Raw genomic sequence first — 25,431 nt, 5'->3', positions numbered from 1 at the left:
AGATTGATGCAGGGCAATGGCTACCTTTTTAACTATCAATCTATCGTTCCAACATTCCAATCAACTGCGGTTGCTGGACATGTGCACGTGAAGGCTACTAGAAATCTTTGTCAGAATGAACTGATGTGTTTGAATTATCTATAGTCGCTCCACCTTAAAAGATTTGGCCCACTTATTGACACTGAAATATGCCAGGATCATAGTAAGCAACGAGAAAGAAAGATGTGTTTATTATGATCCGGAATCTTCGTTAAATAAAAAGTAATTTTTTTTAATTGAGACCAAGACTCAAATCAAGGGGAAGCTATCAATTTAATATGTAGGATTTGTGTATATGAGATAGTTTTCTCTAGGATTCTTTCAGACATCTATTTGCTGTCTCCAGGCGCCGCTTGCTCCTTCGCAAACTCAATAAATACTTGCCCAAGAGTGGTCTGACTCACAGAATAGTCATCAATACCCAATTCCCGTCTCTTTTGTTCAAACAATCTGAATAGTTTGGCCAACATCTCTGTTGTGCGCTCGCTTTCGACGCGTGTGATCTCATACTCCAAACTCGCGCCAAGAGCCTGAACAAGCGTTACTCTTCCAGCCCCGACACTCTCTTCCAATGCCGTAGTCACTGCATCGGCATGGTTGTGTGATTTGACAATGACTTTATAACCCGCGCCATAAGTATTCTTGAGTCGCTGAGAAGTCCCTAGGGCCTGGATGTGCCCATTGGTAATAATGCCTATGCGATCACAAAGAGCATCAGCCTCCTCCATCGAATGAGTCGTCAGGATGACACAGGACGTACGCTTCAGCTTGCGAATAGAATTCCAAATCATCTGGCGGATCGAGACATCCACGCCAGTCGTTGGTTCATCCAAAAAAACGACTTTAGGACATCCTATGATTGCCATAGCCAAGCTCAGCCGCCGCTTATTTCCTCCAGAGAATGTCTTTGCTCGTTTATCACCTAGTCCTACAAGTCCCATCTCATCGATCATCTGAGCTACTGCAGCATTCATGTCCTCAGGTGCAACGCCTTTGATTTTGGCAAAGAGCTCTAAGTGATCACGACAAGTCAACTTAGGCCAAAGAACATCGAATTGAGGGCATATACCGATCATGGAGCGCAAATCTTCATGGTAAGGCGCAATAGATAGCCCCTGAATAGTGCCATTTCCCGAGGTAGGGTCTTCAGCTCCTGTCAGTATCTTGATGGTTGTAGTCTTTCCCGCGCCATTTGGGCCCAAGTATCCAAAGCACTCATTCTTCTTGAAAGAAAGATAAATGTTGTCGAGAATCGTAGCGTCGCGTTTCTTGCTCTTGAGATGGTAAGATTTCGAGAGCCCAAAAAGTCGGACGGCATCATTTTCGTCAGGAGAGCCTCTTTTTCCCTTGAGACGTAACGTTTCCTCGATTACTTCGGCATCGCGTTCGCGAAACTTGCCGTCCACCAATATTGCTGTATCTCGCCGCTGCATATCCCGAGAGACATCTTTATCCTTGGTAGCCTTGTTGTCGACATAATTATTAGTTTTTTTGTGCAAGAAAAAGTCGATGGGCGAACGGCGAGTTTGGATAAGGTTCTCAATCCAGAAAACGAGTATTAAATAGACAATTGACTGGAAGACAAAGAGGATCATACTACAAAATGGTGCCTTGTTAATATCGAACGTATCCTTGACAGAGTAAGGTGAGCCCGAAGTCTGCGCTAGAGCTATAGCAGAGATGGAGCGCTCTAACGCAAAAGCAGGTGATATTAAGCCAATAAGAATGATAGCTAGGAGTGAAGCGCCTTCGAAGACGAACTGGACAAAGAAATATGGTACAAAAACAATCAAACTGAGACCCACGCCTAGGACCTGACCCACCGACTGAGACTTTTGAAAAAAAAGCGAGAGTAGGTAGCCAAAAGTGATGAAAGGTAGTCCCGAAACAAGAAGCAGGAGAAAGTAAGGCACCCAAGAGCCAGAAGTAATCATCTGGAGGCGTGTTGCACCCATGAGTACGAAGCAGGCAACGACAGGAACAAGATAGCAGATCCAATCGATGACGAAACGTGCAAGATAATAGGTTGCCGGCTTGATACCCATGTTCTGTAGATGAGACTTTTGACCATTTTCCTTTTCGGCAACGAGATTAGACGCGACAAATGTTGAGAAAAACGAAAACGCTATTTTGAAACAAAAAAAAAAAAAAAAAAAAAAAAAAAATTTAAAAAATAGCACAGTAAGATGTAACAAATGTAATTGTAAGATGTTTTCGCATTTACCAAAAGTCATGAATGCAGGCACAATAAAACTAGGAATGTCAACATTCTCATCGCCTTGAGCTCCGAATGTCTTGAGGGTGGGTAAGAACTCTAAACCATGTCCTATGGTCGTACCATTGCTGATGCTACTGGAATCAATGTTCTGAGTCATAACATTCAAAGTACTCAGCAGAAATGGTATCGAATCATTCACTTTAGTTGCAAGTGTAAATCCAAGATCGAGTGAACCTTCATTACTACTTGAAGGGCCCAAAGCATTAAGCTCAAATCCAAGCTGAGGTGCAAAATCCTTTAGTGTTCTGTTCTTGAGCATGTCCTTTGCATTCTGGTGCTCATACGCAGCCACTTCATCCATAGATGCATAGTCTACGAAGATCGGATTAAATTGGCTGTAAACTCTGCCCAGATTCCTAGTGATAGAATCTGTCAAGTTGTTGAGAATGGGGACGCTTTTGATAACCGGGAAATAGACAACTGGTACATTCACATATGATGATCGGCCTTGAATTCCAGTTTCAAGTGCATTGAACGTTCGACTAGCAATTACAGTGGCAATAATTGATGAATGCTGGTCAATTTGGATCCCTTTGCACTGATATGCAAATAAGGGAGGCATTATGTGAAATAAAATATACTCACGTATCGACAGAACCTGCTGTAATTTTTGGGATGTTACTTTGGATTCCGAGGGACTGAAATGGTAGAAGTAAGATAGAGACTTTAGTGTAAAAGCTCTTATTCCAGCGTGTACTTGGCGAATAAGGAAAGCTTATGCCCTCCTGTATGAGTAATTAATGTGGAACAAACTTACGATGCCAATAGCTATCCCAATCATAATAAAAGGTATTACTGCACCAAAGATGAAGACAGTTGGGTCGCGGAGAGTTACTTTGAAATTATGTGCGACCATAGTTCGAAAATGATCTATTGCCGTAGGCTTACGACTAGCTTTGATAATGTCCATCCTTTGAATGCCACTTCGATGATGGTTTTGTTCAGGTGAGAGGGGAGGTGTCTGGGGTTATTATGGTGGTTATTCTCGCTTGCTAATCAACAAATTGTTGGTAGTGGGTAGAGTAATAAAGAACAAGGTTGATTGCAAATATGGAATAGCAGTTTTGCTGTTTCTTTGTGAATACACCTGTGCAGACAAACGCAAAAAAAACCACAGAAAGAAGAGAATAGCAAGGTGAAAAATAAGAGCAGCCTATATGAGGGAAATGTTAATGAGGTTGATATGGTTGAAGTAGGTCCGAAGAAAGGGCAAGAGGGTTGGGTGTACGAGGATAAGGAATGGGGAATGGAATAGGTTAAGAGCCTCGTTTTTAAATGGGGAAGTTGTGACAAGAGATGCAAACGCCGTCTCTCAATTTCGACTTTTGGGCTTGGCTTGGGCTTGGGCTTGGGCTTGAGCAATAATGTTATTTTGGATAAAGTCGATCCATGTATCTACTTTAATATGTACGTATTTACTAATAGACGTCCTATCTATCTTAGATCTAGGCATCATAAGGATGAGGAAGAGGTTTACCTCTCATCCCACAGAGTACATTGTCTATGGCAATCTCAGACATGGCTGTTCGAGTCTCCAGTGTCCCACTCCCGATATGGGGAAGCACAATGCAGTTGGGGAAAGTCAGCAGCTCCGAGTCCTTAGGTAAGGGCTCTGGGACAGTAACATCTAGTCCCACAGATCCCACTTTTCCTTCCTTGAGAGCTTGAATTAACGCATCTTGATCAACAATCCCCCCACGAGCAGTGTTCACAAATACCTACACATGTAAGTTTGTATTGTCAAGTTTTCATGTTAAATGTTAAAAAAGTGGATAATCTTTTCAGAAGGAAGTAAAAAGACTTACTACACTGTTCTTCATCATCGAAAAGGCATTATAGCTAAACATATTCTTGGTCTCGTTGTTTAAGGCACAGCAGACACAGATCACATCCGACTCTTTAAACAGCCTTTCGGCTTCAACAAACTCAATATCGCCGCCAATATCTTGTTCTACTTCCTCTTTGCGTCGTGTTCCCTGATAAATAAACTTCTGCACTCCAAATGCCTTCAACCGTTTGGCTACAGCAACCCCAATACGTCCAAGACCCACAATTCCAACTGTTTTACCAGTAAGCTGGGAACCTAGCAGCCAGGTTGGGCTCCATGCACCCCATTTCCCTTGAATGACAGCGTCAACACCCTCACGCAGGCGACGTGTTGCAGCAAGAACCAAAAGTACAGTCGTGTCTGCTGTCGCCTCTGTTAGCACACCAGGTGTGATACCAAGGGCGATCTTGCGAGACTGAAGCTCCGACACATTGACATGGTCATATCCGACAGACATCGTGGAGACGACTTTAAGCTGGGGTCCTGCGTGATTCATAAGATAATCAATCTCTCCCTTCAAAATGCTCCTTTTTTTAAGCAAAAGAAAAAAAAATTACCTGCTGCGTCTAGTACTTCAGCATCCACTGTATCAGTTAAGAGACAGAGGATACCTTCAGCGCCGTTCACCATTTTAAGGAACTCTGCTCGAGGGATCGCTCGGTCTTCCTTCCATTGAACAATGTCCACTCCTTCTAACCCCGCATCAAGTCGTGCTTGAGATGCTTGAGGTAGAGTTCGTGTTACAATAAGTTTTTGACGTTGAGATGGTGGCATGAAGGAAAAGGTGTTTTTCTTAATGAAAAAGGATGAGAAGTGGGAAGTACGCGAGATTCGCGACTGAGTCAAGATACGTTGCAGAATCATAGAGATGAAAACTCATTCAGATCCCATTATCATTGTGCAGTAGGCAATTAAACGAGTGACCACGTGCACTCAGATGCAAAGATCTAAAAAGAATCAGCCGCAGCAAAAAGTCATTTTGTTCATTAAATTCTTCACAATTATTGCATCCTCACCTATTTGCCATGGTTATCACTCAGGTAGACAAATATTCAAGGCTCATAGAAATGGGCAGTTGAGTCGCAAAGCTAGTACCAATACATCTTATTGACTAACTCTTATTATTAATAAATGTTTGCAGCCAAATACGCAAATCAAGTACGTCTCTTTATTTCAGTATAAACATTACACTAGCAGTACACCAAAAGAATACTAACTGGTTATATGCTAATAGGTTGACAAACGTCTCAATTGTTCGCTACCGCAAAGGAGGCAAAAGATTCGAGATAGCTTGCTACAAGAACAAAGTACTAGAATGGAGAAATGGAGTGTAAGCTAGTAGGAAGGATTTGTATTCCATGGGTCACCGCTATTCACTGGTCACTGGCCGCCGGCTGCTAACCATTGCTTTTGATAACCTGCATCCTCAATTATATTCTAAATAGTGAGAAGGATCTGGGGGAGGTTATGCAGATTGACAACGTATTCTTAAACGTATCAAAAGGCCAGGCTGCGAATAAGGAAGATCTCCTGAAGTGCTTCAAGACAGATGATCGCAATGCTATAATTCTGGAGGTATATTAAAGTATTTATTGATAGTTTTTGTCTCAAACAGAATATATGCAGAGATAGACCGCCATGCTGATACCATTACATGCGGTATTGTGGATCTTTTCTTTATCAATGTGTAGATTCTGAAAAAAGGCGAGCTGCAGGTTGGCGAAAAGGAGCGCTCAAGCATGCTGGATGGCATGTACCGCGATATTGCCACAACCGTTGCAGAAAAATGCGTCAACCCAGAGACTAAGCGACCTTACACTGTGACGATGATCGAGAAGGCTATGGCGGACCTACATCTTTCTGTCAATCCCTCCCGTTCTGCAAAGTCACAAGCATTAGATGTCATCAAGCAGCTTTTGGAGAAGAAGACAATCCCAATAGCGAGAGCTCAGATGAGAATCAGGATCATTGTTCCATCAAAGGACGGCAAAAGGATAAAAGAGAAGCTTTTGTCTATGGTCGCCTCAAAGGAAGAGGAAGATTTGGATGAGAACTATGAATGGGTAATACTATCTTTTGCTTGAACTAATATTAATAACGGCGGTTTTCCTTTTCATTGTAAATACTGCTGACCATTATCTTATAATAACGTTTATCATGGTTTTTATATAAAGGTTTGCCTAATTGACCCTGGACAATTTAGACCGATCAATGAGCTATTACAGTCAGAGACGAAAGGGAAAGGACAGCTAGAGATGTTAAGTCTAACAGAGACCAAGCAAGGCGATGAAGTATTCTAATGGATATCAAGGCGCATTATTGTAATAAAAGAATAATGATGTTGTCCTATCATTTGATTCGTATGGCAGTCAATTCAGTTCCAAAAATTTCATATTCATATTCATAAGCTGTAGCGTAGTTCTTCATGAAACCAAAAGGATTTTGTTAGTGATGCCGAATTCAAAAAAACCAACATGGCATTCTTAATGAGAAAATGAGAAATTATAGCAAGGCCGATAAGGGTACAGGTTCTAGCTACACTCCTTCCTTATTTTCAAGGAAATATCTGTCAGAATCAACTCCGCATACCCACGTATTTTTGATTCTGGAAGGACGGCTTTATTCATAAAATGCTTCGTTCTACACCTGAGGACATGGTCTCACTCCCAGTTCCTGCCGGACTTTCTCGACTGGTCGGTCCATCCAGTCTTCCCAGCGTACGTTCATGAGCAACTTGGAATTACTTCCATTCTCGAGTGCCCAGGGAATGTACACATCAAAGAGCCTCGTTCGCTCTTGGCTGGTAAGCCTCAGAGGCCCGAAAAGTGAGGAGAGTACTGTCATAGGTAACCCTGTCTGAGCCATCTCAAACCATTTGAGTGCAATCTCGCCATCAACGGTTACTGGAAGTCCTGTTAGCGTATGATAAAAGTCGTGTGTCTCACGATATCGCTGCATTACATACGCGAGCTCCTCAGAGTCTACAAAGTGGACCTGTGTAAAATAAAGTTTTGCGAAAGTTAAAGGCATTTCTAAACGTGAGAGAACGGTAGATCTCTCCAATGTAGAAGTTAGAAAATAAATAACATACAGGTTCACGGGTATCGGGCGATACTTGCTGATCATCCAAGAAGCGTACGTATTCCCGTCCAAACGTGCCATCGGATAATTGGCGCAGATTATCAAGTTGCATGGTCTCAGAAGTGATCTTTGGTCGCTCTAGCAAGATTCTTCGTCCTTCTGGATCCTGCAACATCTGATCGCGAATTCTAGCTAAAAATATACTTCCTGTTGTTTCCCCTAAGGCAGCAACCATATCTATTTTTTTTACATGTATATAAAAAATTAGTATTATGAAAAAAAACCCTACCACCTGTCATTCGACGGATAAGAACTAAAAGCATTTAGGATACCTCCTCGTAAAGGATTGTAGAGTGCTGTAAACGCGGAACCAAAGGCAAGAATAGTTCGCTGAAGAGGTGAAATTGGGATGTGTCCTTTATAAAGCTCTTTCGTCCTAGGCTGTACTAGTACCATACATGTACAATTCACGATATATCAGTGTATAGTGATTATAGTGATGTCAAAGCAGTAGGACAGGAGATCCAATTGATATATAATCTGTATGGGCACTTGTAGTGAGCTACGCACAGGGAGAAGGAAAAGTAACAAAAGTTGCACGGAAACACGAGGGTGTTGTGTTTATCCATTTCTGTCTCTGAACTCGTCTGAGGCCATGCCCAGCTGTACGCATTTTCTGGAGGATGCTTGGTGGCATGATCTGCTTTGAATTAGTGGGTTTACGTGAAGAGAACAGGAAGAAGGGTTGAATTCTTTTGAATTTGAATTTGTCAAGCACTTAAGCCACATGTATACCATACATGTTAATACTTCATTTCCGATCAAAAAATTACTGAATCATTAAATCAAACAAGATGGCAAAAAATTACATTATCGAGCACATGGAAGAGGGTATTTGCGCTTTGCACGGGAAGTCTATAAATTTCCAAAAGGCGATGGTAATAGGAAACTAAACAATTAGTATTGGTAAAATAGGCATGCATGACTGGTGCAAGCTCGAGTATGAACACATGGTCTCAGTCTGTGGCCCAGAGCATATTTACTTTACAGCTCTGACTCCCAAAACCTTGGCAGATATGCCTGAAACTCTGGCAAAGGCCCATTGTCATACTGAAGACATTATGGCTATGAGTGACCGCATACCTCATCAAAGAGTGTGCCTTCTTGATCCAGCTTCGCCACATGTCCTGAGCCCTGGAGATGCTAAGGAATTTGATTTCTTTCTTTTTGGAGGCATTTTGGGGGATGATCCACCAAGAGGTAATTCAGAAGTTAGGAGAAATTCTTGATGACTGAACTCAAGTAGTTTGTCATAGTGGCTCACGATCAGTCTTCCGACTTATCACCTGTTCATCACCCTAGATCGTACTGGCGAGCTAAGGAAGCTAGGCTTCGCTACCCGTCACTTGGGCGCGGTTCAAATGACAACAGATACTGCTGTCAATGTCACCCGCAGAATTGTTGAAGGCCAAGGTATAAAATTGATGTAATGCGTCCATCTTTCTGCAAAGTGTTTAGGGACTCGACCAATTAAACTCAATTCATCTCTTGGTTAACTACTATCCAGTTTCTTTAGATGAAATCCCATTTATCGATCATCCTGAGATCAAGCTGCGCAAGAATGAAACTGTGACCATGCCTTTTCGCTACATCGCCCTGTCCTCTACGGAAACATCATCAATAGCGTCATCCGAAGGAGGGTCATCAAAAGTGAACGAAACTGAAAAGAAATCTAGAAAGCCAAAGTTACCTCAGCCATTATTGCCACCAGGCATGCTTGAGTTGTTAAAGAAGGACAATGATATGGCCCTGGATCTATTATGAAGGACTATATTGTGTGACTCTTTATCATTAGGAGGAGCTCAGACACTAATGGCTCGGTTATCGAAGTCATCCTCCTTTCACATTGCTCATTCACTCCCTCATACTATAATAGAATAAAACAAATTTCTCCAACTGGTAGTAGTGTAACCCAGTTTATGTACAAACAAAGATTGGTTAAAGAATAGGCTGCATCGATGAGAGCAGAGGCGATTGGATTCAACTCTGCACTTGGAACTTTTCCTTGAAGGCTAATCTTTAAGTAGGCACTTGTTTGTCAAACTTGTATTTCCATAGGTTTATTGCTTTCCTGTCTTGTCATTTCTGTCGGAGACATCCCTTCGGTACATTGTAGTCGTTGATGTATTGCAGCCTCATGAAGGACTCTGATTGATTCATCAAAAAACAAAAAACGGCGAATGCCATGCTACTACATGTGCTCTGTACCTACTGCCCTAATTGCCTAAAAAGCTTGTGATATGCAAGGATATCCTGGTGCGCTAACTGAATCTGGCTAAAAGTTCAGCAAACCCAATATACATGTATGTAGTCTACTCTGACGGCTCTCCTAGGCTATTTTAGGAGTGGCATTTTCAACAGGACTGAGCAGACATTGTTTGACAACCTTAAAAGTTCTTCTAACCCACATTCCTGGCCATTTGGAGCAGGGTTAGTCTCTGTGTAACTTATTCTATAATTTGCATATTATCAGACATTTTGTGGTGTACACGTTTAAAGCTTTGTTAGATTGCTAAGCGCTTAAATAATGATAGTAAGGTATTAAATTATAAATATATATAACAAACAAAGAACCTGGGAGGGTGATTGTGTTTAGGTAAATGTTGAATGAGCAGCGAAAAAAGCACATTTTGAATAAAAGCCCACACTTTTTTTTTTTTTTTTTTTAAGAATGCTCAGAGCTCTCCCATGCATATTTGTAGCACTTTCAAGTGAACAATGAGTCTGGTGGTTTGGAATAACAACACTTGAATGGCACATCCGTATACGTAGAGTAGACAGAAAGCATAGTCTTTTTAAGACGACTCAGTTGCCTTCCCTAGCTTTCCACTGCGACAGCAGACTTTGAAAACGACTTTTGAAACGTGGATCTGTGATAGGCCGCATGGAGGCTGAAATAGAGGAAGAACCGGACCATGTCCCGTATCGCTTATCAGAAACAGCAATGTCTTTTGAATTAAAAAAGCTACTTTTGCGGCGTAGTTCCTGACGACTCAGAGGACGACTCAGAGACTCGCGAGGTTCTTCTTGGGCTTGCTCTTTGTCATCAATAAGCTCTTCGCCTTGGTCAAATGATGTTTTCAAGCTGGATTCGTCACTCATCTTGCTTAAATCTTCGACTTTATCCTGGCTCTTTTGCTCCTCCTTTACGTTAGTACTTGAGAGATCCTTTATTGATCGTTCTTCTGCTGTTTCAGCTGTATTAAAAGTCATAGTGGAGTCAGATAGGACAGTGCTTTGTTGATGCGAGCTGCGGATATCAATGTTGTTGGCGGTGTGGCCATGAGGTGAGCTAACAACATTTGCAACATCTTCTGAGCGCTCTTGATGATCGTCTGGGCAATCATCTGATGAGGGGGCACTGGTAATGGTGGATAAGGGGTCGGTCAGAACAGCATCTTCTCCGAACTTGTCAGCTTGAGGTGTAATCTGAATATTATCTTTTGAAGGGAAAATGGGGTCATGTAAAGATGTATTGGCCATAGAAGGGTTTAAGGAGTTGGTCTCGATAGTCAATGGGAGGATATCTGCGGCTATCATGGGGTCCATAAGTATATAAATACAATTGTTAAGATGGGATGCTTTTCGAAACCAATATGAGTCAAAATAGTAAGTGCCCTTCTGGGCATAAAAGATTCGAGAGTTGAGAGGGAGGTGAAGGAGCGGGTGGATAAAAAGAAAGAGAAGAAGAAACGAAACCTGAGCTCACGGATGATATTTATATGAACTCCCATTGTCCTGCTCTGCCTCCCGCCACTCATATTTTCCCGCAGCGCACTGTGTCAACCTTTTACCTTCAATTCGCGCCACACCACGCGATATTTAGAGTATGCTAATCTACTCTCATAAATGTAGACTAAAAGAAGCTGGACGATAAAAGCATAAGATGCACTCGCCTGACTTACAACGTCCTAAGATTGGTGATGCGATGACCGTTAAAACTTGAAAAGGCGTGAGGGTGGCAATCGGCTCATATTTTGTTTGATAGCTAGATTGTGGACTGTCTCATTAGTGTTCCTGGTATGCTTTTTGATGCTTTAAATCGAGTTGATCTGACCTCACCTGGGATTCGTACGCTTATAGTAGCAGTGACACTTTGATCAAGGTCTATGTCCGCTATCCAAGCGACTCCACTGAATATATAGCTTAACAAGAAAGGAAATGATTTCTATCTAGCAACAATAAAGCGAATAGTGGAGACATGTGCATTGGTACAATTCGCTCAACGCGTATTGTGGTTTGTGTTCCTTACATGCCTTGCATCTGGAATAATCGTTCATCATGCGTGCACGTGGGCAGCGCGCCTCCTAAGGTGCTAAAAAGCATCTTTTAGCCCACTACTTGAGCTAGTAACTCTCTCCTGTCCCACACTCGCCCTCATTTTTCTACTGTATCGAAAAAGAAATTAGGGTATCGCACGCTATTCATTTACCTTGCTTTGGTTCTGGAATCTCAGGCACCAATAAAAGACTGGTTCCACAAGAAAGAGTTGCTGCCATAGGGCGGATAATGGCGCACAACAGACTAACTATTATAATGAGTCCTTAATACGTACTCTCCAGCTCCGTGTTTTGTCTCTACGTGGTTGAAAGGAATTCCGCAACGTTAGCACGTGCCATACAGATTATTATAGATTTCGCACGTGTGACAAGGTGTACATGTGTACATGACATCAAACTGTTATTTGTACGTAGTAGCTCGACCATGTTCTAGTTCATGCGCCCACACCACCTAACATACGCTGCGGCAAAGTTACCATCCATCTGTGTCTCATTTCGCCTTCTCTCCATCTCGCAACCCTACTACTACCTGTTCCCCTGAACCCTTCATATTCCCTTTCCTTTTAATATTCAGCATATTCTCATCATAATTATTGTTATCATTCTTGCTAACATCAGCAAATTCGCATGGCCGACAATACTGCGCCCGTCGTGCTGCTCAATGATAAGGAACAACAATGGCTCGAAGGGGCCGTAAAGGATAAACTACTTCGTCAAATCGACTTCAATCATATCCAAGACTTGCAAATGGGCGTCGCAAGTGGAGGCTTTGGCATGATCCACGCTGGAACGTGGCGCGGCATGCGTGTCGCTGTCAAGGTTCTCTTCAATCCTGCAGATTTTATTCAAGAGGTATGTTTTCTTCCTTTCTTTCTTGTACAAAAAAAAAAAAAAAAAAACTTGGTCCAACTCTCCATGAGGAGATTGACCGAATAAAAAATGCTTAATAGACGAGGGGGAATTATCAAAGCATTGAATGCTTGAGACATTTTTTATTCCTCTAATGATATTCGTCAGGTTCCGGAGAGGCGGTGTTTCTATATCGAACAGATATTAGAAAAGGAAAACACTCGTTTATAAGGCCAAAAGTGACCACATATTGAATATTTGGGCATTTGGGTGAGTTGTTCACACTCCTGGATGCTCAGTTATTGTCGGTAACTGGTCTCCAGAGGCAACCCCTAGATCAAAATCCGATGATACCCTTTAATTGTTCCTAAGAGCCGACTTTGACCCTAACTGTTTTTCTTATATGGATACAGGTTGGAATCCACAAACTAGTACAAGACTCTGAAAATATTGTGAAATTCTATGGAATTACTCGCATGAAGAACACAGGCGATTATGGAATGGTCCTACAGTTTGCAGGGAAAGGAAGTCTTCGTGATTATCTTTCTCGTCACTTCGACTCGCTCAATTGGGCAAACAAGATGAGACTTGCTAGAGACGTTGCAGCTGGCATCAGTTTCATTCATGAAGACAATATTTGTCATCATGACCTTCACTCCAGAAATGTTCTGATTGATCAATCTGGAAGAGCTCTCATAACTGACTTTGGTCTCTCAAGATACGTCAATCATGCTAATTCTAATAATGGAGTCCGGGGTGTGGTCCCCTATATCTCTCCGGAGCGTCTTAAAAACGCACATTTCGATCACAGCTCAGATGTTTACAGTCTAGGAGTCATCATGTGGGAACTGACTTCAGGATACCCGCCATTTGATCATGATGGCGAAAACTTTCTGCTGCCTTTTCAGATCATGAGGGGAAGGCGAGAAAAAATAGTACCGGGAACACCCATTGAATACTCAAATCTTTATCAGCAATGCTGGGACGGAGAGCCATCAAAACGACCACCACTTCCTGTCATTTTGAAAACTCTGGACAAAATGCTTTCAGATCATAATGGGATGCAGGCAGAAGAAAATGGTACCATACAAACTGCTGCTCCTGAAGACTTATGTGGACTTCGCTCGTTACCCACCGAGACCCACGCTGTTCCAGTTATAATGGAATCGCAGCGAAATTCGGCGCCTGTAACGCAAGTCAATTCACTCAATCACATGGTTTCAGTAGGAGGAGGATCCCGCACAAAGTCCATTGCCAACGTCTCGCGCCTGGTTCCCAAGCCTTCTAGGAATAATGCCAATATGGGCAACTCACAGCACTCATTAGAGACGGCTCTGACTGGACGTATCAAGGAAATCAAAATATCTGATGGTGAGTATGTTTTATATTGCTTGGAATGCCATATGATTATTTTCAAGTGACGGACAACACATGCAACTGACTTCAACACTTGTATTTTATAAAGATGCCGTGAACAAGAGACTTGGTATGCCGGACTCAGCCGTGGCTTTTGTTCGTCCTAATTGGATTCAGGCCCCAGTTTCGCAAAAGACGCGTGGCGTATCTCATCAGACTAATCAAGCCAATACTAATACTGGACTACACCACCCAATCGTAACTCATGATATGGGAAGACGAAGTCCAAAGAACACCAGTATGTCCACAGTGCTACCGGAGATATCGGCACAACAACCCATTGAAGAAAAAGGGTGGGAAATGGATGAACCACCATCTCAACTTCAGCATCGTGGATTTGGCTCACCAGTGCAATATCCTCCTCCACCTACAAACAATATCATGGCGCTCCGTTTACCCTCATCAGACACGATACCGCAAGGCCCAAACTATAGTGTCATGCCCAACCCTCTCCAAAATTTCACACCAGCAATTCCTTCTGTGACATCGACGCCAAGGAGTGGACCTGGGTTCGGTGGATGTATAAAAACCGCTCCCACGAATAACGTTTGGATACCACTGGATGGCAAAACCAAGATCAAAGACTTTTTCGGAGCTTGCCGAAATGGCAACCTTGAAGCCGTAAAATGGCATCTCGACCATGGCGCTAATGTTATGGAGCCATATTATAACATGTCAGGCAGAACTCCGCTTCATGCTGCAGCCATGAGCGATAGCTATGAAGTTATGAAGCTCCTGTGCGAATCTGCGGGCTCTAATCTCAATCTCAATGAGCTCGACGACAGTTCTCAAACGCCACTTCATTTATTAACGCAGTACGGGCGGGATTGCGACGAGCTTCTTGAATATATGCTGAAGATGGGTGCTAACCCTAACGCACAAGATAGCGAACGTAGGACTCCATTGATGACTGCGTTCATTCTGAATGATAATGCTTTAATGGTTGAGACATTGCTAGACTATGGAGCAGACCCTAACATTCGCTGTCAGGAGAATAATGCCTTGGCAGAAGCAGCCATCAGGCTTAGGTACCACTGTGTGAAAGTGTTACTTGATACAGATCTGAGGTAAAATTTTATTTTATTTTTTTTATTTTACTTTATTTTTTAGAGCAAGTAAGAGTATTTATCCAACTTTTTTTTTTTTATTTGGTTGACAATAGTATGTCGGAACAAGCGTCGCTAGAGCATGCCATGGACGTGTGTTATCGTGTAACAGAGAGCGTCAATAGGAACCAGGTCCTGAGCTTATTGGTCCGCTGGAAGAATGCAGAGGGTATTCAGAAGCGACAGACATTAGCCACTATGATCTTGAAAGGATCTTTACAATTTGGTGAGCGCCGCATTGATCAGCGACGAATCGCACGACAAGTACTCGCATCTGCAAACCTCCAGTAATTTTTTTTTTTTTTTTTTTTTGTTTGTTATAATATAATAAAAGGCAACAAGAAAAAGAATATGGATATATGGAGAAAGTCTATTTTTTTTTAAAGTTGATCACGTTGAATTTGCCTTTGGTACACGAGTTGCTTTCGCTTGGCCTGTGCTCGTTCCTCACGAATCTTGGACTGTGTTTCGATGGCTTGTTTCAAAAAGGGTTCAACATTCTCGTCATGCCTCATTCGCAAAATCCTCAAAATTGTTTCAGGGTTTGGCGTCATTGAATCGGCACTGGGTCGTTTGGCTACACCCCCTGCCCGACGATCATAATCGCTCTGTTGCCTGGCTAGGCGCCCGCGTCCCGGCACAGTTAGAGCCCGATTATACTCTGCAATCAATTCTTCAGTTGACGCGTCATAGATGGGTCGAACTGTCAGCAGATCCCTATACTTTGGAATCTCAAGAACCTTCAATGGGAAACCATCTCCTGCATCTCCACCATTCAGATAGAGTTTGATAAACTAACCATTTCAGATAATATTTTTATATGGAAACGTAGAACTTTATGTTAGTCTCGAGCGCTTTGACAAATATGGGCAAGCAGAACACAGAAAAAGAAAAATGTCTATTTATCAAACGCAGAGACTTGCACGTCAATGTTTGTTCACATCGTTTGTTTGTAAATATTTTACCTCTACAATTTTGAAGACAACATGCATTTCTATTTCAGTCAATGGCGTCCGATCAGATACAGTGTTTGAAAGTGGTGGCATTAGCAGCGATTCAATAGTAATCAAGATCTCCTTCCAAAGCCTTGTGATCACAAGTGTCATTCCTTCAGTTGTGAGATAGTCATAGAGAACCGGCAAAGATGCTTCGAGATAATCAATTAGCTGACCAAGTGCATTATCGCAATCCTCATCTGACACCTTTGTGACTTTAGCAGATGAAACAGAGCTGCTAAAGAAAGGAAATAGAGCCTTGGACCGGAAGTTGCTAAAAAGGACCTTTTCTGTCAAGCAAGCTTGTGCACATGGTACCATCTGCAGGATTTTTGGACAGCGTTAGCCTATCATAAGCCTTCAAAATCAACATATACATATAAAGAAATACGTGAAGACCCAATTCCCCAGACTTACAGCATCTACAATCATGCCGCTCATATCAGCTTCTTTGCGCTTTAAAGACCGGAAAGTTCTACCAAAAAAGAACTGGACATCATCACGTTCGCCCTTCATCGTGATTCGTAACAAAAGGCGGCCGATTTGTATCAAATCTAGCCATACATCATGTGCCATATAGTCCTCGTAGTCCTCAGGATTGATGATTAAGTACTGTGATCCGCACAATCGATCTTTATGCATCTTGTCCGCGTCAAAGATTTGGATATGGTAAGTGATTTCTTTAGTCAAAGTCACCTGATAGACCTCATTCCAGCGTGGATTGATGTTTGCGTAAATGGTTTTGGATCGGAAGACTTCCTTATTTTCATGCGACATCACAATAAAGGGGTCGCTAGCCTCGTTTGAATCCATTGGTTGCAGTCTTTCCGCGCAGACAAAAATAATTTCAAACTGTTGCGGGGCATTTGGATCGGATTCAATATCACCTTGATGATCTCGAAGTGTTTGAACAGTATTGTCTACATCCATGTTGCGGTAGAGCTCATCTAGCCGTTGTCGCACGGCTTCAATGTTGTTCACAAGAACGCACATCTAGTTAACCACGAAATATTACCAAGGTAAATACTAATGAAGCACACATACATCAGCGACACCACAGTCCTTATCCTTCGAATACCTTAGGTGTGAATACAAATTGCGCCGCTTTCTTTGCCTCTGTGCTTTCTGATCTGAAGGTAAACGACGCAAGCTGCTCAGTAAGAGTCTTGGATTCTGTTGATGCCACGGATGAGACCGAGGAAGGCATACAGCCGTGGAACATTGTTTCCATGTATTGCGCATATAAATCCACAGCCTTGCAAAATACTTTAGCAAGACTGGAGATAAATATTGCTCTTTGATAGTCATCTGGCCAATTCAATCCCTTGACCCAGGTCAAAGGCTCATAAAAGAAAGCAAAGAGGTCGCTTGCGGAGGAAGAATGGCCTGCGCCAACACTCACTTCCTCAAACTAGTGATGAGCGTTTAATATTAATAATAGTGGGAAAAGAGTAAGTATGATGTTTGGCGCTGGTATTATCTCCAGCCATTCACGGTACAAAAAATAAAATACTTCGCCATTGTACAAAAACAACATGGTCATACTTGATCTTGCTTGATAGCAGCTGTGACCCATTCGGTAATAGATGCGTCAAGCATCTCCAGGTATTTATGAACATAAGGCTTAAACCAGGTGGAGATATTAAAATGAGCACTTGAGCTATATAGTACAAGAATGAATAAAAATATGAGGATTCGTAATGTATCGCTACCGATCACTTAAATCGATCGAAACCCATTAAGTAACATACCTTGGCGCATACAGCTCAAAAAGGGTAACAAGCTCGCGGCAAAGCTGGTATAATGGAAACACATCAGCCATAGGTAGCTTCTTTGCATCCATATTGGCCATATTCTGCATCAGAGGAACAAAATTTCGAAGATTGTTTTCTACTACGATAGCAGCAACATCGACAGCACTATGAAAGATAGTAAAAGCATTAATATAAAAAAAAGAGGGGTGGGGTGGAGGACAAGGCATAAAAATGCTTGCATACTTACCCGAACAGTGGCTGTGGGAACCTTTTTTTCATTATTCCATGCTCAGACACAATATAAAGAGCCATTTTTGTTAAGGGAACGGTTTCATTTTCATATCCTTCCTTTTGAACCTCAGCATCTTTGGCGTTATAGCTACGAATCGACTCCAATAATACAGTCTCCTTTATATCCTCAAAAAAAGGTGTCAAATCGATGTTCAATCGCTGATATACTTCTTGCTGATGCACGCGGTCAAGAATATCCATCATTGGCCTGAAATATGCTGCGCTGACTGACTCCAAGTCCTTAATATCGTGATTGATATTGTCAAATATCATATGGTTCAGGCCACCATATACATCTCCTAACATATTGACCTGTTGAGAAACAAGATTTGTAACTGTTAAGCTGTGACAAAGCAGCAATCACTAAATAAAGCAGTTATGACTAGATCCTTTTTTTTTTTTTTTTTTTTTTTTTTTTTTTTCCCTACCTCAGAAATATGCCATTGATGCACTTCAGAATCCTTGTAAAACTTTGTTTGAAGGAAGTCCAAGAGAAAGTGGACAGAAACTTTGCCTTCTCTATATCGTTCTTTAATGATTTCCATATACATGATTTCTCTCCAACTGGAAGTTAATCGCCAACGAACACCACAATCAATCAAAAGAGCCCGTGTTGGAGTGGAAAGAAGGTTTGCTGCGGGATCATCCTCCTTACGCGATGCTATAGCATGATCTACACACATCTCTAAGAGCACATGGTAGTATGCTTTAGGATTCTCTGGAATGAAAGTAAACTCATTCTAAACGGCATTAAAGATGTTAGCAGATATTCTGCAATATATTTCAGAAAGTCCGTTTAGAGCTTACGTGCACGTGGTACTGTTTTACTTACAGGATGATATAGCCTTGATGGGGTATTGATTGACATCAAGTTGGGACGACCAGCAGAAAGACCACGAATGAAGCCATTGAGTGCACTGCGCTCGCGCGTCTTGAATTCTTCATGATGTTCTCTATGATGGTAGTCTGCCATGCCGGGGTACGGGAATGAATCAAGTTCAAGATTGGAGAGACACTTTTTCAAGTCCTCAATCGCAGCCTTGTCAAAAAAAAAAAAAAAAAAAAAAAAAGTTTAGAAAGCGCCAATAGCAGAACTACAGCTTTCACAAAAGTGGTTAAGCAAACATAAAAGGAGGAAGTTATAATAAAAGGCATACCTGTCTAGTCGAGTTTCGACGGAGGTCATTCATACGCTGATGTCTTACAGCTTCCAGATGCTTAAACAGCTCCTTAATCACCTTTGTATGCTCTTCCGCTTGCGCTGTAGAGTTATTTGGCTTTGTAGCGGTCGTCTTCACTTGCTTATCTAACCGTTGTAAAATCGCCTCATGGCCAACAAATGGATCTTGTTGTATAGCTTCGCGTAGCAAATTAACCATAATGCTGATTTGGGCGTCTCGATTGTTGGTAGGTATGTTCATAGTCTGTTGAATCCTGGACATTTCTATGGAAAACCCAAGCATAAGCTCCTCCGCATTGGTAGAAGCCTTGAACTGCTTTGGCTCCATGTTGCTGAGGGCCTTTTTTACAACTGAATCCTGATATGCTGGATTCTGATCCTTGCCTGACAGAATATCCTTCACTTTGGACCTCAATACTTTTACGAGATCCTTATGGGTGTCCTTGTTAGTGACAGGCAAAGCTGGTGTAGGCGGCGGCGCTTCGTCCTCTTGAGCCAAAAGAACGAGTCTGAGCAGATAAGGATAAAGTTCTTCAGATGTCACCTTTGTTGGTGGCGGCGGAGGTACAAGGGTTTGTTCCACTTGGTGATTTGCCCCGGTTACTCCGGCCGCTCTCCGGAGAGTCTTTCCTCGACGTACCATCGAAGGCGCTTTCTGTTCTGGGCGATCGGCAAGTGCCGCCATGGAAGTGATTGGGTTGTGAACAAACTCTGGCTGACTAAAGAGCATCATTGCATTGCCTCCAATATGATTGTGGTTATGTGGTGGATGAGATTGCACCGTTGAATTGTGTTGGAATGAGGCCTGTTCTAATTCGCCTTGATTTCTCCCATGAGATAAAGTAACGTTAGACTGTCCACCCGCAGAGGGCTGTGTAGTTCGCGTAGCCGTGTTAGATACATTTGGATTACTGGTATTTGATAAATCGCCTTGGTCCTCGGGAAATGGTGGTAAGTGTGAACTGGCATGCGATTTTGGAACGAGCCGCGAGACGCCTGGTGAGGAAGTTGATGCGACGGGGGCATCCGATAAAGAGTAACGCTTCTGCTCTGCCTCGTTTCCTTTGATAACTGGGAGAGGTTTGAAGTAGTCAGCACTACCAAGCTGTTGTGAGGTAGGACCTTGATGGGTAGAAGCCACTAGAGGAGACGATGAGGGCCGTGCCATTGCCTCAATACTATCCATCAAACCATCAAGGGAAATTGGGCTATCCAAGGATGCGTTGCTTTGTTGCCGTACAGGCGGATTATTGAGACTAACCTTATAAGAATTGCTGTACTGCTGCTGGTTGCTACTTATCTTGACATCAGTAACCTCCACCTTGACGCTGGAAACCTCCACCTTGACAGTGGTATCGAAGTTATTGGTATTTGATGGCTGAGGCGGCGGTGGGGCTTTGAATGCCTCCTTCTTGGTGGATTTGTAGGTGGTAGATGGTACAAAAGTAGTTGCCGTCGGAAACTTTGTAATAGGAGCAGACAGTGGCGTAGATGGAGCGAGCGGCATAGGCTGGGTCATTGGGACAGTGTTCGCTTTTCTGGATGACTCATGCTGCTGAAAGACATCCTGTACTGGTAATTCTGTCGGACGGTTCTCTAAGTCAGATGGACCAGGTGATGCTGGAAGATAAGAAATGGTAGTGAAAGAGGGCGATGGTGAGACAGCTACCAAAGTAGGTGAGGGAGGTACAGTGGAAGATGTGGACGGTGGATGCTGAGCGCTTAGATGAGCATGACCGGGGCTGTGATCGTCAAGGATGGGAATCAGTTCCGTGGGTCTGTCATCTGCATCAAACGATTCGCTGGGATGCAAGGGTGGACGATGCTGGCTCTGTGATGACTGGTATCCATGGTGATTTTGAATTGAAGTACCAGAGGTTGCTGACTGCCACGATAGGCTAGGGGATGGTACAGAAAGAGGCTTTTTCGACTCCTTCTTTGGAGAGAACGACGATGTAGGTTGGTAGCTAGTCTTTGGGCGATATGTTGAAGGCTGTGGCATGGTCAGTGGATTTGAGTTTGTCGGCGGCCTCAGGTTAGGAAATGAGGATGGGTCTGAATGCTTTGGCATGGCTGCCGAAGGAGATGTAGCGGCAGTACTCACGCTTGGGCTAAAAGACGGATGTGGCGGCGCTCCAGGCCCGCTATGCGAAGGTGGATTCGAGTGAGATATTGGGGGGGCGTATGGCTTGGGTATATATCCTGAAGCTTCATGTCCCTGCCCATGAGGATTGGAGATGGGGCCAAAGCCTGAATTGACGTTGGGTGGGAACGCTGGCATATTTGATGGAGGCCTGCCTGCAACAGGCCATTCTTGATGCCGTAGAGAGTGCATCTGTGGTGTCATCATAGGCGAGGGTAAAGTATGCTGAGGTGGCGGTGTTCCAGGTCTATAGCTTTGTGCTGAAGGTCTCCCTCCTCCCCCTGGCATGGTACCTCCAAAATTATTTCCACTGGGACCATAGTTGAATCCTGGTCCTGGTCCTGGTCCTGGGCCCGGACGCGTCGGGTGAGGGTATCCCACGTTGTGATTGCTTCCATTGAACACAGGCGGATATGGAGGCTGATGTGGCCCAGAATTGAAATGAGATTGAGGAGGAATAGGCATGCCCCCTACTCCTGGAGGCCCAGGGCGAGGCTGTTGGGGATAAAATCCAGTGTTGTAGCCGTGTTGATGCTGTTGATGCTGTTGCTGGTGTTGCTGATGCTGTTGGTTCTGCTGTGGTGAATATCCTGGCCCGTATGGACCGGGGCGATAATTACGTGGGTCCGCCATCTATATTCAATTATCAAAAAATAACCATGATTGCCCCCGCAATAGAAAGCCAGGTCAGTTTTTTTTTTTTTTTTTTTTTTTTTTGCCACTCAGGTCAGTCACGCGCAAGACGAAATGCTGTCTGTCCACAATGTAAAAAAAAATAGAAAGAGGGAGAGAAAAGCACAAACGAGAAAGTAAGTGAAAGAATTAAGAGATGGATCACTCACCAGTCAAATTGTTCGAACAGGTAAAAAAAAAAAGAAAGAAAGAAAGAACGAAAGAAAGAAAGAAAGGATGAGAATTTGATGAAATTAATAATTGAATGGAAGGGAAAAAAGGGGGAGGCGAGGGAGAGCACTTGTTTCATTAAGCATCTCCCTAATGTGCACTAAGCTCCATATTAAACTACTAAGATACAAATATTAATAATTATAATTTAGTAATTAAGTTGCCTTAATTATATCAGATGATCTATGGATGTGGCACAATTGATGATCAATGTTTTGTGGTACACCAGCCAGGCACCCCAACGACAATGGCATGTAAAACATCGATTTAAATTAAAGCAAACTCTTATCTGTTTTTATCTTTCTTTCCTCCACTCTTGCGTTCTCTTTCACTCTTCCTCACTTCCCTCTTCACCTTACCCGTATAGCATATCAACCACTTTTCCTTCACTAGTGCATTGATCCCTTTGATTCTTTTTCTTTATTTGTTCAATTGATCTACACTAATGTCACGCATTTTCTTGCGCACGCTTGCAATTAAGGCAATGCAACAGGGTGCCATCCCTCAACATGTCGGATTCATTATGGATGGCAATCGTCGCTATGGAAAAAAAGTTAATGTCGGCAATAAGGGCTACTACCTTGGATACGATGCCCTGGCAGAGGTACATTAATCTTAACACAAGCTTTATTTAGAATCAATTAATTTTTTTTGTGCTTTATCGATTTCAAGCCCATTAATAATTGTTTCTCTTCTTTCATCTCAGACTCTTGCTGTTTGCATGGAACTTGGTGTCAAGGTTGTTACCGTATATGCCTTCAGTATCGAAAACTTCAAGCGTCCTCGTGAACAGGTAGAACTTTTAATGGAGCTTGCAAAGGATAAGCTGACCGAGCTAGCTGAAAACAGGTATAGTATATCCCCTATCTTATCCATACCACCTCTCCATGTCTCTTCCCGGACCTGCATGCTGCAAACGCATTTTGCTGTATTAGGCACATGAAAGTGATCCAAATACTGCGTTGACCCTTAGTTTAGTTTGAGTTTATGCACGGGAAAAGCTGGGCTCTATACAGAACAGACACAGCAGTTGTTGTCTGCAGCGCCTGCATGTACTACTTTCGCCATTTCAATTCAATGCATGCCAACAGTAGAATCACGCGTCATTAAATATTGTTCAACCATTCACTATTAACTTTACTACAATTTTATTATTATCTTGACTGGACATTGCAAACTGCTGATACCAACTATTTAATTTATTTTTTTTTCCTATTCGGTAGTGAGCTCGTCCGACAGTATGGTGTCAGTGTACGCGTTTTGGGAGATGTTTCCCTGCTGCCAGAAGATGTCCGTGCTGCAGTCCATCGTGCTGTAGATTCGACAAAGCATAATAACAGAGCTGTCTTAAACATGTGCTTTCCTTATACATCACGGGAAGAGCTCACTATGGCATCCCGGTCGTTAGTGAGTGGTGTTGAGGCTCATGAACTTGATCCAAGGTATTAAAAAAAAAAAAAAAAAAAAAAAAAAAAGAAAAAGAAAAAGAAAAAGAACACTCAGGTCTTTTATCCTTCGCTTTCTTAACTAAAGAGAAACTATTCGTTGTTTTTCTGATATTTGTTAGCGACGTTACGACCAGCACATTGGAGAGCAGTCTTTACACTCGCTCTTGCCCTCCAATGGATTTATTAATCCGAACCTCTGGCGAAATCCGTCTGAGCGACTTCATGTTGTGGCAGAGCTCAAGAGCATGTCATATCGAGTTTACTGACTGTTACTGGCCTGAATTTACATTCTGGAAGCTCTTGCCCATCCTCCTGAGATATCAAGTACGTGCGGCATCGTTTGTTCAATCCAGGAAGGATTATGACGAACGAGAAGCAGTGGCTCGTGAACAAGACGTCGTCGACGACCTGGCTGTAAACGAAAAATCTATTTCAGCTCTATCACCACCGGCCCAAGAGGAGCGTATTGTAATTACCTGGAAAGATTGTGAGCCCAAGGAAAAGAAGCAGCGGGTGGCTAATTTCTTGACACACCGTGGACACTTACCAAATTGTCCTCTCATTCAGCTTCAATAAAGTTTAATACCGTACCATGAAGCTTCTTTGTACCACTTCCAAGGCCAACTCTATATATATCTAGCTCCTTAATGTCACCTCTGAGGTTTGCACATATCATTTTTACAAAAGCTTCTTTCAGCATTAATAAAAAATCCATAATTTTGTGCAACAACGACAGTTAATTTGTACTCCATGGTAACATTTGAGGTTGAAGTAACAAATTACAGATTTTTTAAGCAAAGCGGCTCCTACCACTGACTAAGTTCACATGACATTGCAGCGAGATCTACAGCAGCACCACGACTCTGAATAGTCATTATTATCCTCCTCATAATGATTAACACTGTACTCAGTACCTTGGTCCTACCCTTAACCCACTTGATCCTACGCCTGCTCCAATTGATCCTCCATCCCTACTCTTGATCAACTTGGCTCTACATCACTTCGGGTTTTTAAATCTTCCTCTTGTCTTTTTTGCTTCGTCATTATTCCTCACTTCTCTTGGCTATTGATCTTTGTTACTTGAACTGACGAGGCGGTAGATGTATTGGGAGCCTGGGGTACGTAATTCATGGATCTTGCAACCTATATAGATTATCTTCACACACTCGCAATATCCTTGGCTCCCATAACATTATGATCTTAAAACTGCCTGGGCTACCTGAAATGCTTTGTTCAATCTCGGAAGGGCACTGTAGTAAGGGTCAGGATAGATGTAAATTACATATTCATGGCACCTCACAAGCATGTTGTTCAGTGCCTTTGTCCCCTCTATTTTCAAGGTTCAAATAATAATAAAAATAACCTCATGTTATCATGATTAAGTGCTTAACTCAAGGAAGACATGTCGCATAGATGTTGGATGCATGCACTGCTTTTACTATTCTGTGTCTAGAATATATTGATTTGTCATCTTTCCTCAAGCAAGGTGTAGCAAGCAAAACAAAGTAAAGCTGTCCAATACAAAGAGCATCGAATAAAGGAAGGGGTCTTGCGTCCCTGTGATAGTTCTGCTATAATTGTAGTCGGGTACGAGAAAAGATTAATTAACAAACAGGTATAGGTAGTAAGGATTAGTAGTCAATAAAGTCGCTTCATCAAAATGAACAAGCTGTAACAGTCTAGCTGGACATTCTCTAACGCCCTTTCTAATAAGACAATTCCTTAAGATACCAGATTTCTCTTTTGGAAAAATACGAAGTTTATACTGAAGTAAGAACAA

At 42.6% G+C, this 25,431-nt stretch overlaps 9 protein-coding genes across 9 annotated transcripts; 4 read left to right on the top strand and 5 right to left on the bottom strand.

Annotated features, from left to right (window-relative positions):
- Positions 1 to 223: 223 nt before the first annotated feature.
- On the bottom strand, positions 224 to 3,598 carry BCR41DRAFT_354178 (hypothetical protein). The gene is made up of 4 exons (XM_022024266.1): positions 3,075 to 3,598; positions 2,903 to 2,955; positions 2,264 to 2,799; positions 224 to 2,164 (listed from the first exon to the last, which is right to left on the bottom strand). Exons 1-4 carry the CDS (start codon positions 3,225 to 3,227, stop codon positions 369 to 371), a joined length of 2,538 nt encoding a protein of 845 aa, XP_021880961.1. The 5' UTR covers positions 3,228 to 3,598; the 3' UTR covers positions 224 to 368.
- Positions 3,599 to 3,700: 102 nt separating this feature from the next.
- BCR41DRAFT_354176 (glyoxylate reductase) lies at positions 3,701 to 5,032 on the bottom strand. The gene is made up of 3 exons (XM_022024265.1): positions 4,703 to 5,032; positions 4,123 to 4,628; positions 3,701 to 4,035 (listed from the first exon to the last, which is right to left on the bottom strand). The coding sequence occupies exons 1-3, from the start codon at positions 5,007 to 5,009 to the stop codon at positions 3,763 to 3,765; spliced, it is 1,086 nt and encodes a 361-aa protein (XP_021880960.1). The 5' UTR covers positions 5,010 to 5,032; the 3' UTR covers positions 3,701 to 3,762.
- A 106-nt stretch (positions 5,033 to 5,138) lies between these two features.
- On the top strand, positions 5,139 to 6,464 carry BCR41DRAFT_354175 (SBDS protein C-terminal domain-domain-containing protein). The gene is made up of 6 exons (XM_022024264.1): positions 5,139 to 5,185; positions 5,287 to 5,303; positions 5,380 to 5,475; positions 5,591 to 5,720; positions 5,837 to 6,208; positions 6,320 to 6,464. Exons 1-6 carry the CDS (start codon positions 5,171 to 5,173, stop codon positions 6,443 to 6,445), a joined length of 756 nt encoding a protein of 251 aa, XP_021880959.1. The 5' UTR covers positions 5,139 to 5,170; the 3' UTR covers positions 6,446 to 6,464.
- Positions 6,465 to 6,732: 268 nt separating this feature from the next.
- Positions 6,733 to 7,960, bottom strand: BCR41DRAFT_354170 (ubiquinone biosynthesis protein Coq4). Its single transcript, XM_022024263.1, has 4 exons — positions 7,797 to 7,960; positions 7,559 to 7,672; positions 7,237 to 7,463; positions 6,733 to 7,139 (listed from the first exon to the last, which is right to left on the bottom strand). Exons 1-4 carry the CDS (start codon positions 7,921 to 7,923, stop codon positions 6,786 to 6,788), a joined length of 822 nt encoding a protein of 273 aa, XP_021880958.1. The 5' UTR covers positions 7,924 to 7,960; the 3' UTR covers positions 6,733 to 6,785.
- Positions 7,961 to 8,050: 90 nt separating this feature from the next.
- BCR41DRAFT_354169 (hypothetical protein) lies at positions 8,051 to 9,204 on the top strand. The gene is made up of 4 exons (XM_022024262.1): positions 8,051 to 8,117; positions 8,202 to 8,486; positions 8,589 to 8,699; positions 8,794 to 9,204. Exons 1-4 carry the CDS (start codon positions 8,081 to 8,083, stop codon positions 9,048 to 9,050), a joined length of 690 nt encoding a protein of 229 aa, XP_021880957.1. The 5' UTR covers positions 8,051 to 8,080; the 3' UTR covers positions 9,051 to 9,204.
- Positions 9,205 to 9,769: 565 nt separating this feature from the next.
- BCR41DRAFT_354168 (hypothetical protein) lies at positions 9,770 to 10,950 on the bottom strand. Its single transcript, XM_022024261.1, has one exon. The coding sequence runs from the start codon at positions 10,833 to 10,835 to the stop codon at positions 10,092 to 10,094; it is 744 nt and encodes a 247-aa protein (XP_021880956.1). The 5' UTR covers positions 10,836 to 10,950; the 3' UTR covers positions 9,770 to 10,091.
- A 1,965-nt stretch (positions 10,951 to 12,915) lies between these two features.
- Positions 12,916 to 13,476, top strand: BCR41DRAFT_295390 (kinase-like domain-containing protein; the record flags this gene model as incomplete). The annotated part of the gene is made up of 1 exon (XM_022020416.1): positions 12,916 to 13,476. A coding segment is annotated over one exon (561 nt), but the record flags the coding sequence as incomplete, so codon positions are not given.
- A 1,841-nt stretch (positions 13,477 to 15,317) lies between these two features.
- BCR41DRAFT_370937 (hypothetical protein) lies at positions 15,318 to 21,159 on the bottom strand (the record flags this gene model as incomplete). The annotated part of the gene is made up of 10 exons (XM_022026565.1): positions 15,318 to 15,731; positions 15,903 to 16,253; positions 16,350 to 16,925; positions 17,011 to 17,343; positions 17,478 to 17,592; positions 17,684 to 17,851; positions 17,934 to 18,289; positions 18,406 to 18,717; positions 18,810 to 19,016; positions 19,135 to 21,159. The coding sequence occupies 10 exons, from the start codon at positions 21,157 to 21,159 to the stop codon at positions 15,318 to 15,320; spliced, it is 4,857 nt and encodes a 1,618-aa protein (XP_021880954.1).
- A 1,357-nt stretch (positions 21,160 to 22,516) lies between these two features.
- On the top strand, positions 22,517 to 24,348 carry BCR41DRAFT_354164 (putative undecaprenyl diphosphate synthase-domain-containing protein). The gene is made up of 4 exons (XM_022024260.1): positions 22,517 to 22,807; positions 22,910 to 23,052; positions 23,427 to 23,645; positions 23,771 to 24,348. Exons 1-4 carry the CDS (start codon positions 22,649 to 22,651, stop codon positions 24,225 to 24,227), a joined length of 978 nt encoding a protein of 325 aa, XP_021880953.1. The 5' UTR covers positions 22,517 to 22,648; the 3' UTR covers positions 24,228 to 24,348.
- The last annotated feature ends 1,083 nt before the right edge of the window (positions 24,349 to 25,431 follow it).

The sequence above is a fragment of the Lobosporangium transversale genome (genome assembly GCF_002105155.1).
Source record: "Lobosporangium transversale strain NRRL 3116 chromosome Unknown BCR41scaffold_20, whole genome shotgun sequence".
NCBI lineage: Eukaryota > Fungi > Mortierellomycota > Mortierellomycetes > Mortierellales > Mortierellaceae > Lobosporangium > Lobosporangium transversale.
Note: the sequence above shows the minus strand (reverse complement) of the source record. Positions and strands in the feature narration are given on the sequence as shown.

What these genes read in the sequence shown, in the direction of transcription:
- BCR41DRAFT_354164 (XM_022024260.1), top strand. Translation starts at nt 22,649, where the DNA reads ATGTCACGCATTTTCTTGCGCACGCTTGCAATTAAGGCAATGCAACAG. An exon ending in ACCGAGCTAGCTGAAAACAG is followed by an intron (nt 23,053 to 23,426) that starts GTATAGTATATC and finishes CCTATTCGGTAG; the next exon opens with TGAGCTCGTCCGACAGTATG. An exon ending in GCTCATGAACTTGATCCAAG is followed by an intron (nt 23,646 to 23,770) that starts GTATTAAAAAAA and finishes GATATTTGTTAG; the next exon opens with CGACGTTACGACCAGCACAT.
- BCR41DRAFT_354178 (XM_022024266.1), bottom strand. Translation starts at nt 3,227, where the DNA reads ATGGACATTATCAAAGCTAGTCGTAAGCCTACGGCAATAGATCATTTT. An exon ending in TTGGGATAGCTATTGGCATC is followed by an intron (nt 2,956 to 3,074) that starts GTAAGTTTGTTC and finishes CTACCATTTCAG; the next exon opens with TCCCTCGGAATCCAAAGTAA. An exon ending in GCCTGCATTCATGACTTTTG is followed by an intron (nt 2,165 to 2,263) that starts GTAAATGCGAAA and finishes GTTTCAAAATAG; the next exon opens with CGTTTTCGTTTTTCTCAACA.
- BCR41DRAFT_354176 (XM_022024265.1), bottom strand. Translation starts at nt 5,009, where the DNA reads ATGATTCTGCAACGTATCTTGACTCAGTCGCGAATCTCGCGTACTTCC. An exon ending in TGAAGTACTAGACGCAGCAG is followed by an intron (nt 4,629 to 4,702) that starts GTAATTTTTTTT and finishes TGAATCACGCAG; the next exon opens with GACCCCAGCTTAAAGTCGTC. An exon ending in CGATGATGAAGAACAGTGTA is followed by an intron (nt 4,036 to 4,122) that starts GTAAGTCTTTTT and finishes TTACATGTGTAG; the next exon opens with GTATTTGTGAACACTGCTCG.
- BCR41DRAFT_354168 (XM_022024261.1), bottom strand. Translation starts at nt 10,835, where the DNA reads ATGGACCCCATGATAGCCGCAGATATCCTCCCATTGACTATCGAGACC.
- BCR41DRAFT_354175 (XM_022024264.1), top strand. An exon ending in CTAGAATGGAGAAATGGAGT is followed by an intron (nt 5,476 to 5,590) that starts GTAAGCTAGTAG and finishes TATTCTAAATAG; the next exon opens with TGAGAAGGATCTGGGGGAGG. An exon ending in TGGATGAGAACTATGAATGG is followed by an intron (nt 6,209 to 6,319) that starts GTAATACTATCT and finishes TTTTATATAAAG; the next exon opens with GTTTGCCTAATTGACCCTGG.
- BCR41DRAFT_354170 (XM_022024263.1), bottom strand. Translation starts at nt 7,923, where the DNA reads ATGCCACCAAGCATCCTCCAGAAAATGCGTACAGCTGGGCATGGCCTC. An exon ending in CTACAATCCTTTACGAGGAG is followed by an intron (nt 7,464 to 7,558) that starts GTATCCTAAATG and finishes TAAAAAAAATAG; the next exon opens with ATATGGTTGCTGCCTTAGGG. An exon ending in CGCCCGATACCCGTGAACCT is followed by an intron (nt 7,140 to 7,236) that starts GTATGTTATTTA and finishes TATTTTACACAG; the next exon opens with GTCCACTTTGTAGACTCTGA.
- BCR41DRAFT_354169 (XM_022024262.1), top strand. Translation starts at nt 8,081, where the DNA reads ATGGCAAAAAATTACATTATCGAGCACATGGAAGAGG. An exon ending in TATCGAGCACATGGAAGAGG is followed by an intron (nt 8,118 to 8,201) that starts GTATTTGCGCTT and finishes TTGGTAAAATAG; the next exon opens with GCATGCATGACTGGTGCAAG. An exon ending in CAGAATTGTTGAAGGCCAAG is followed by an intron (nt 8,700 to 8,793) that starts GTATAAAATTGA and finishes ACTACTATCCAG; the next exon opens with TTTCTTTAGATGAAATCCCA.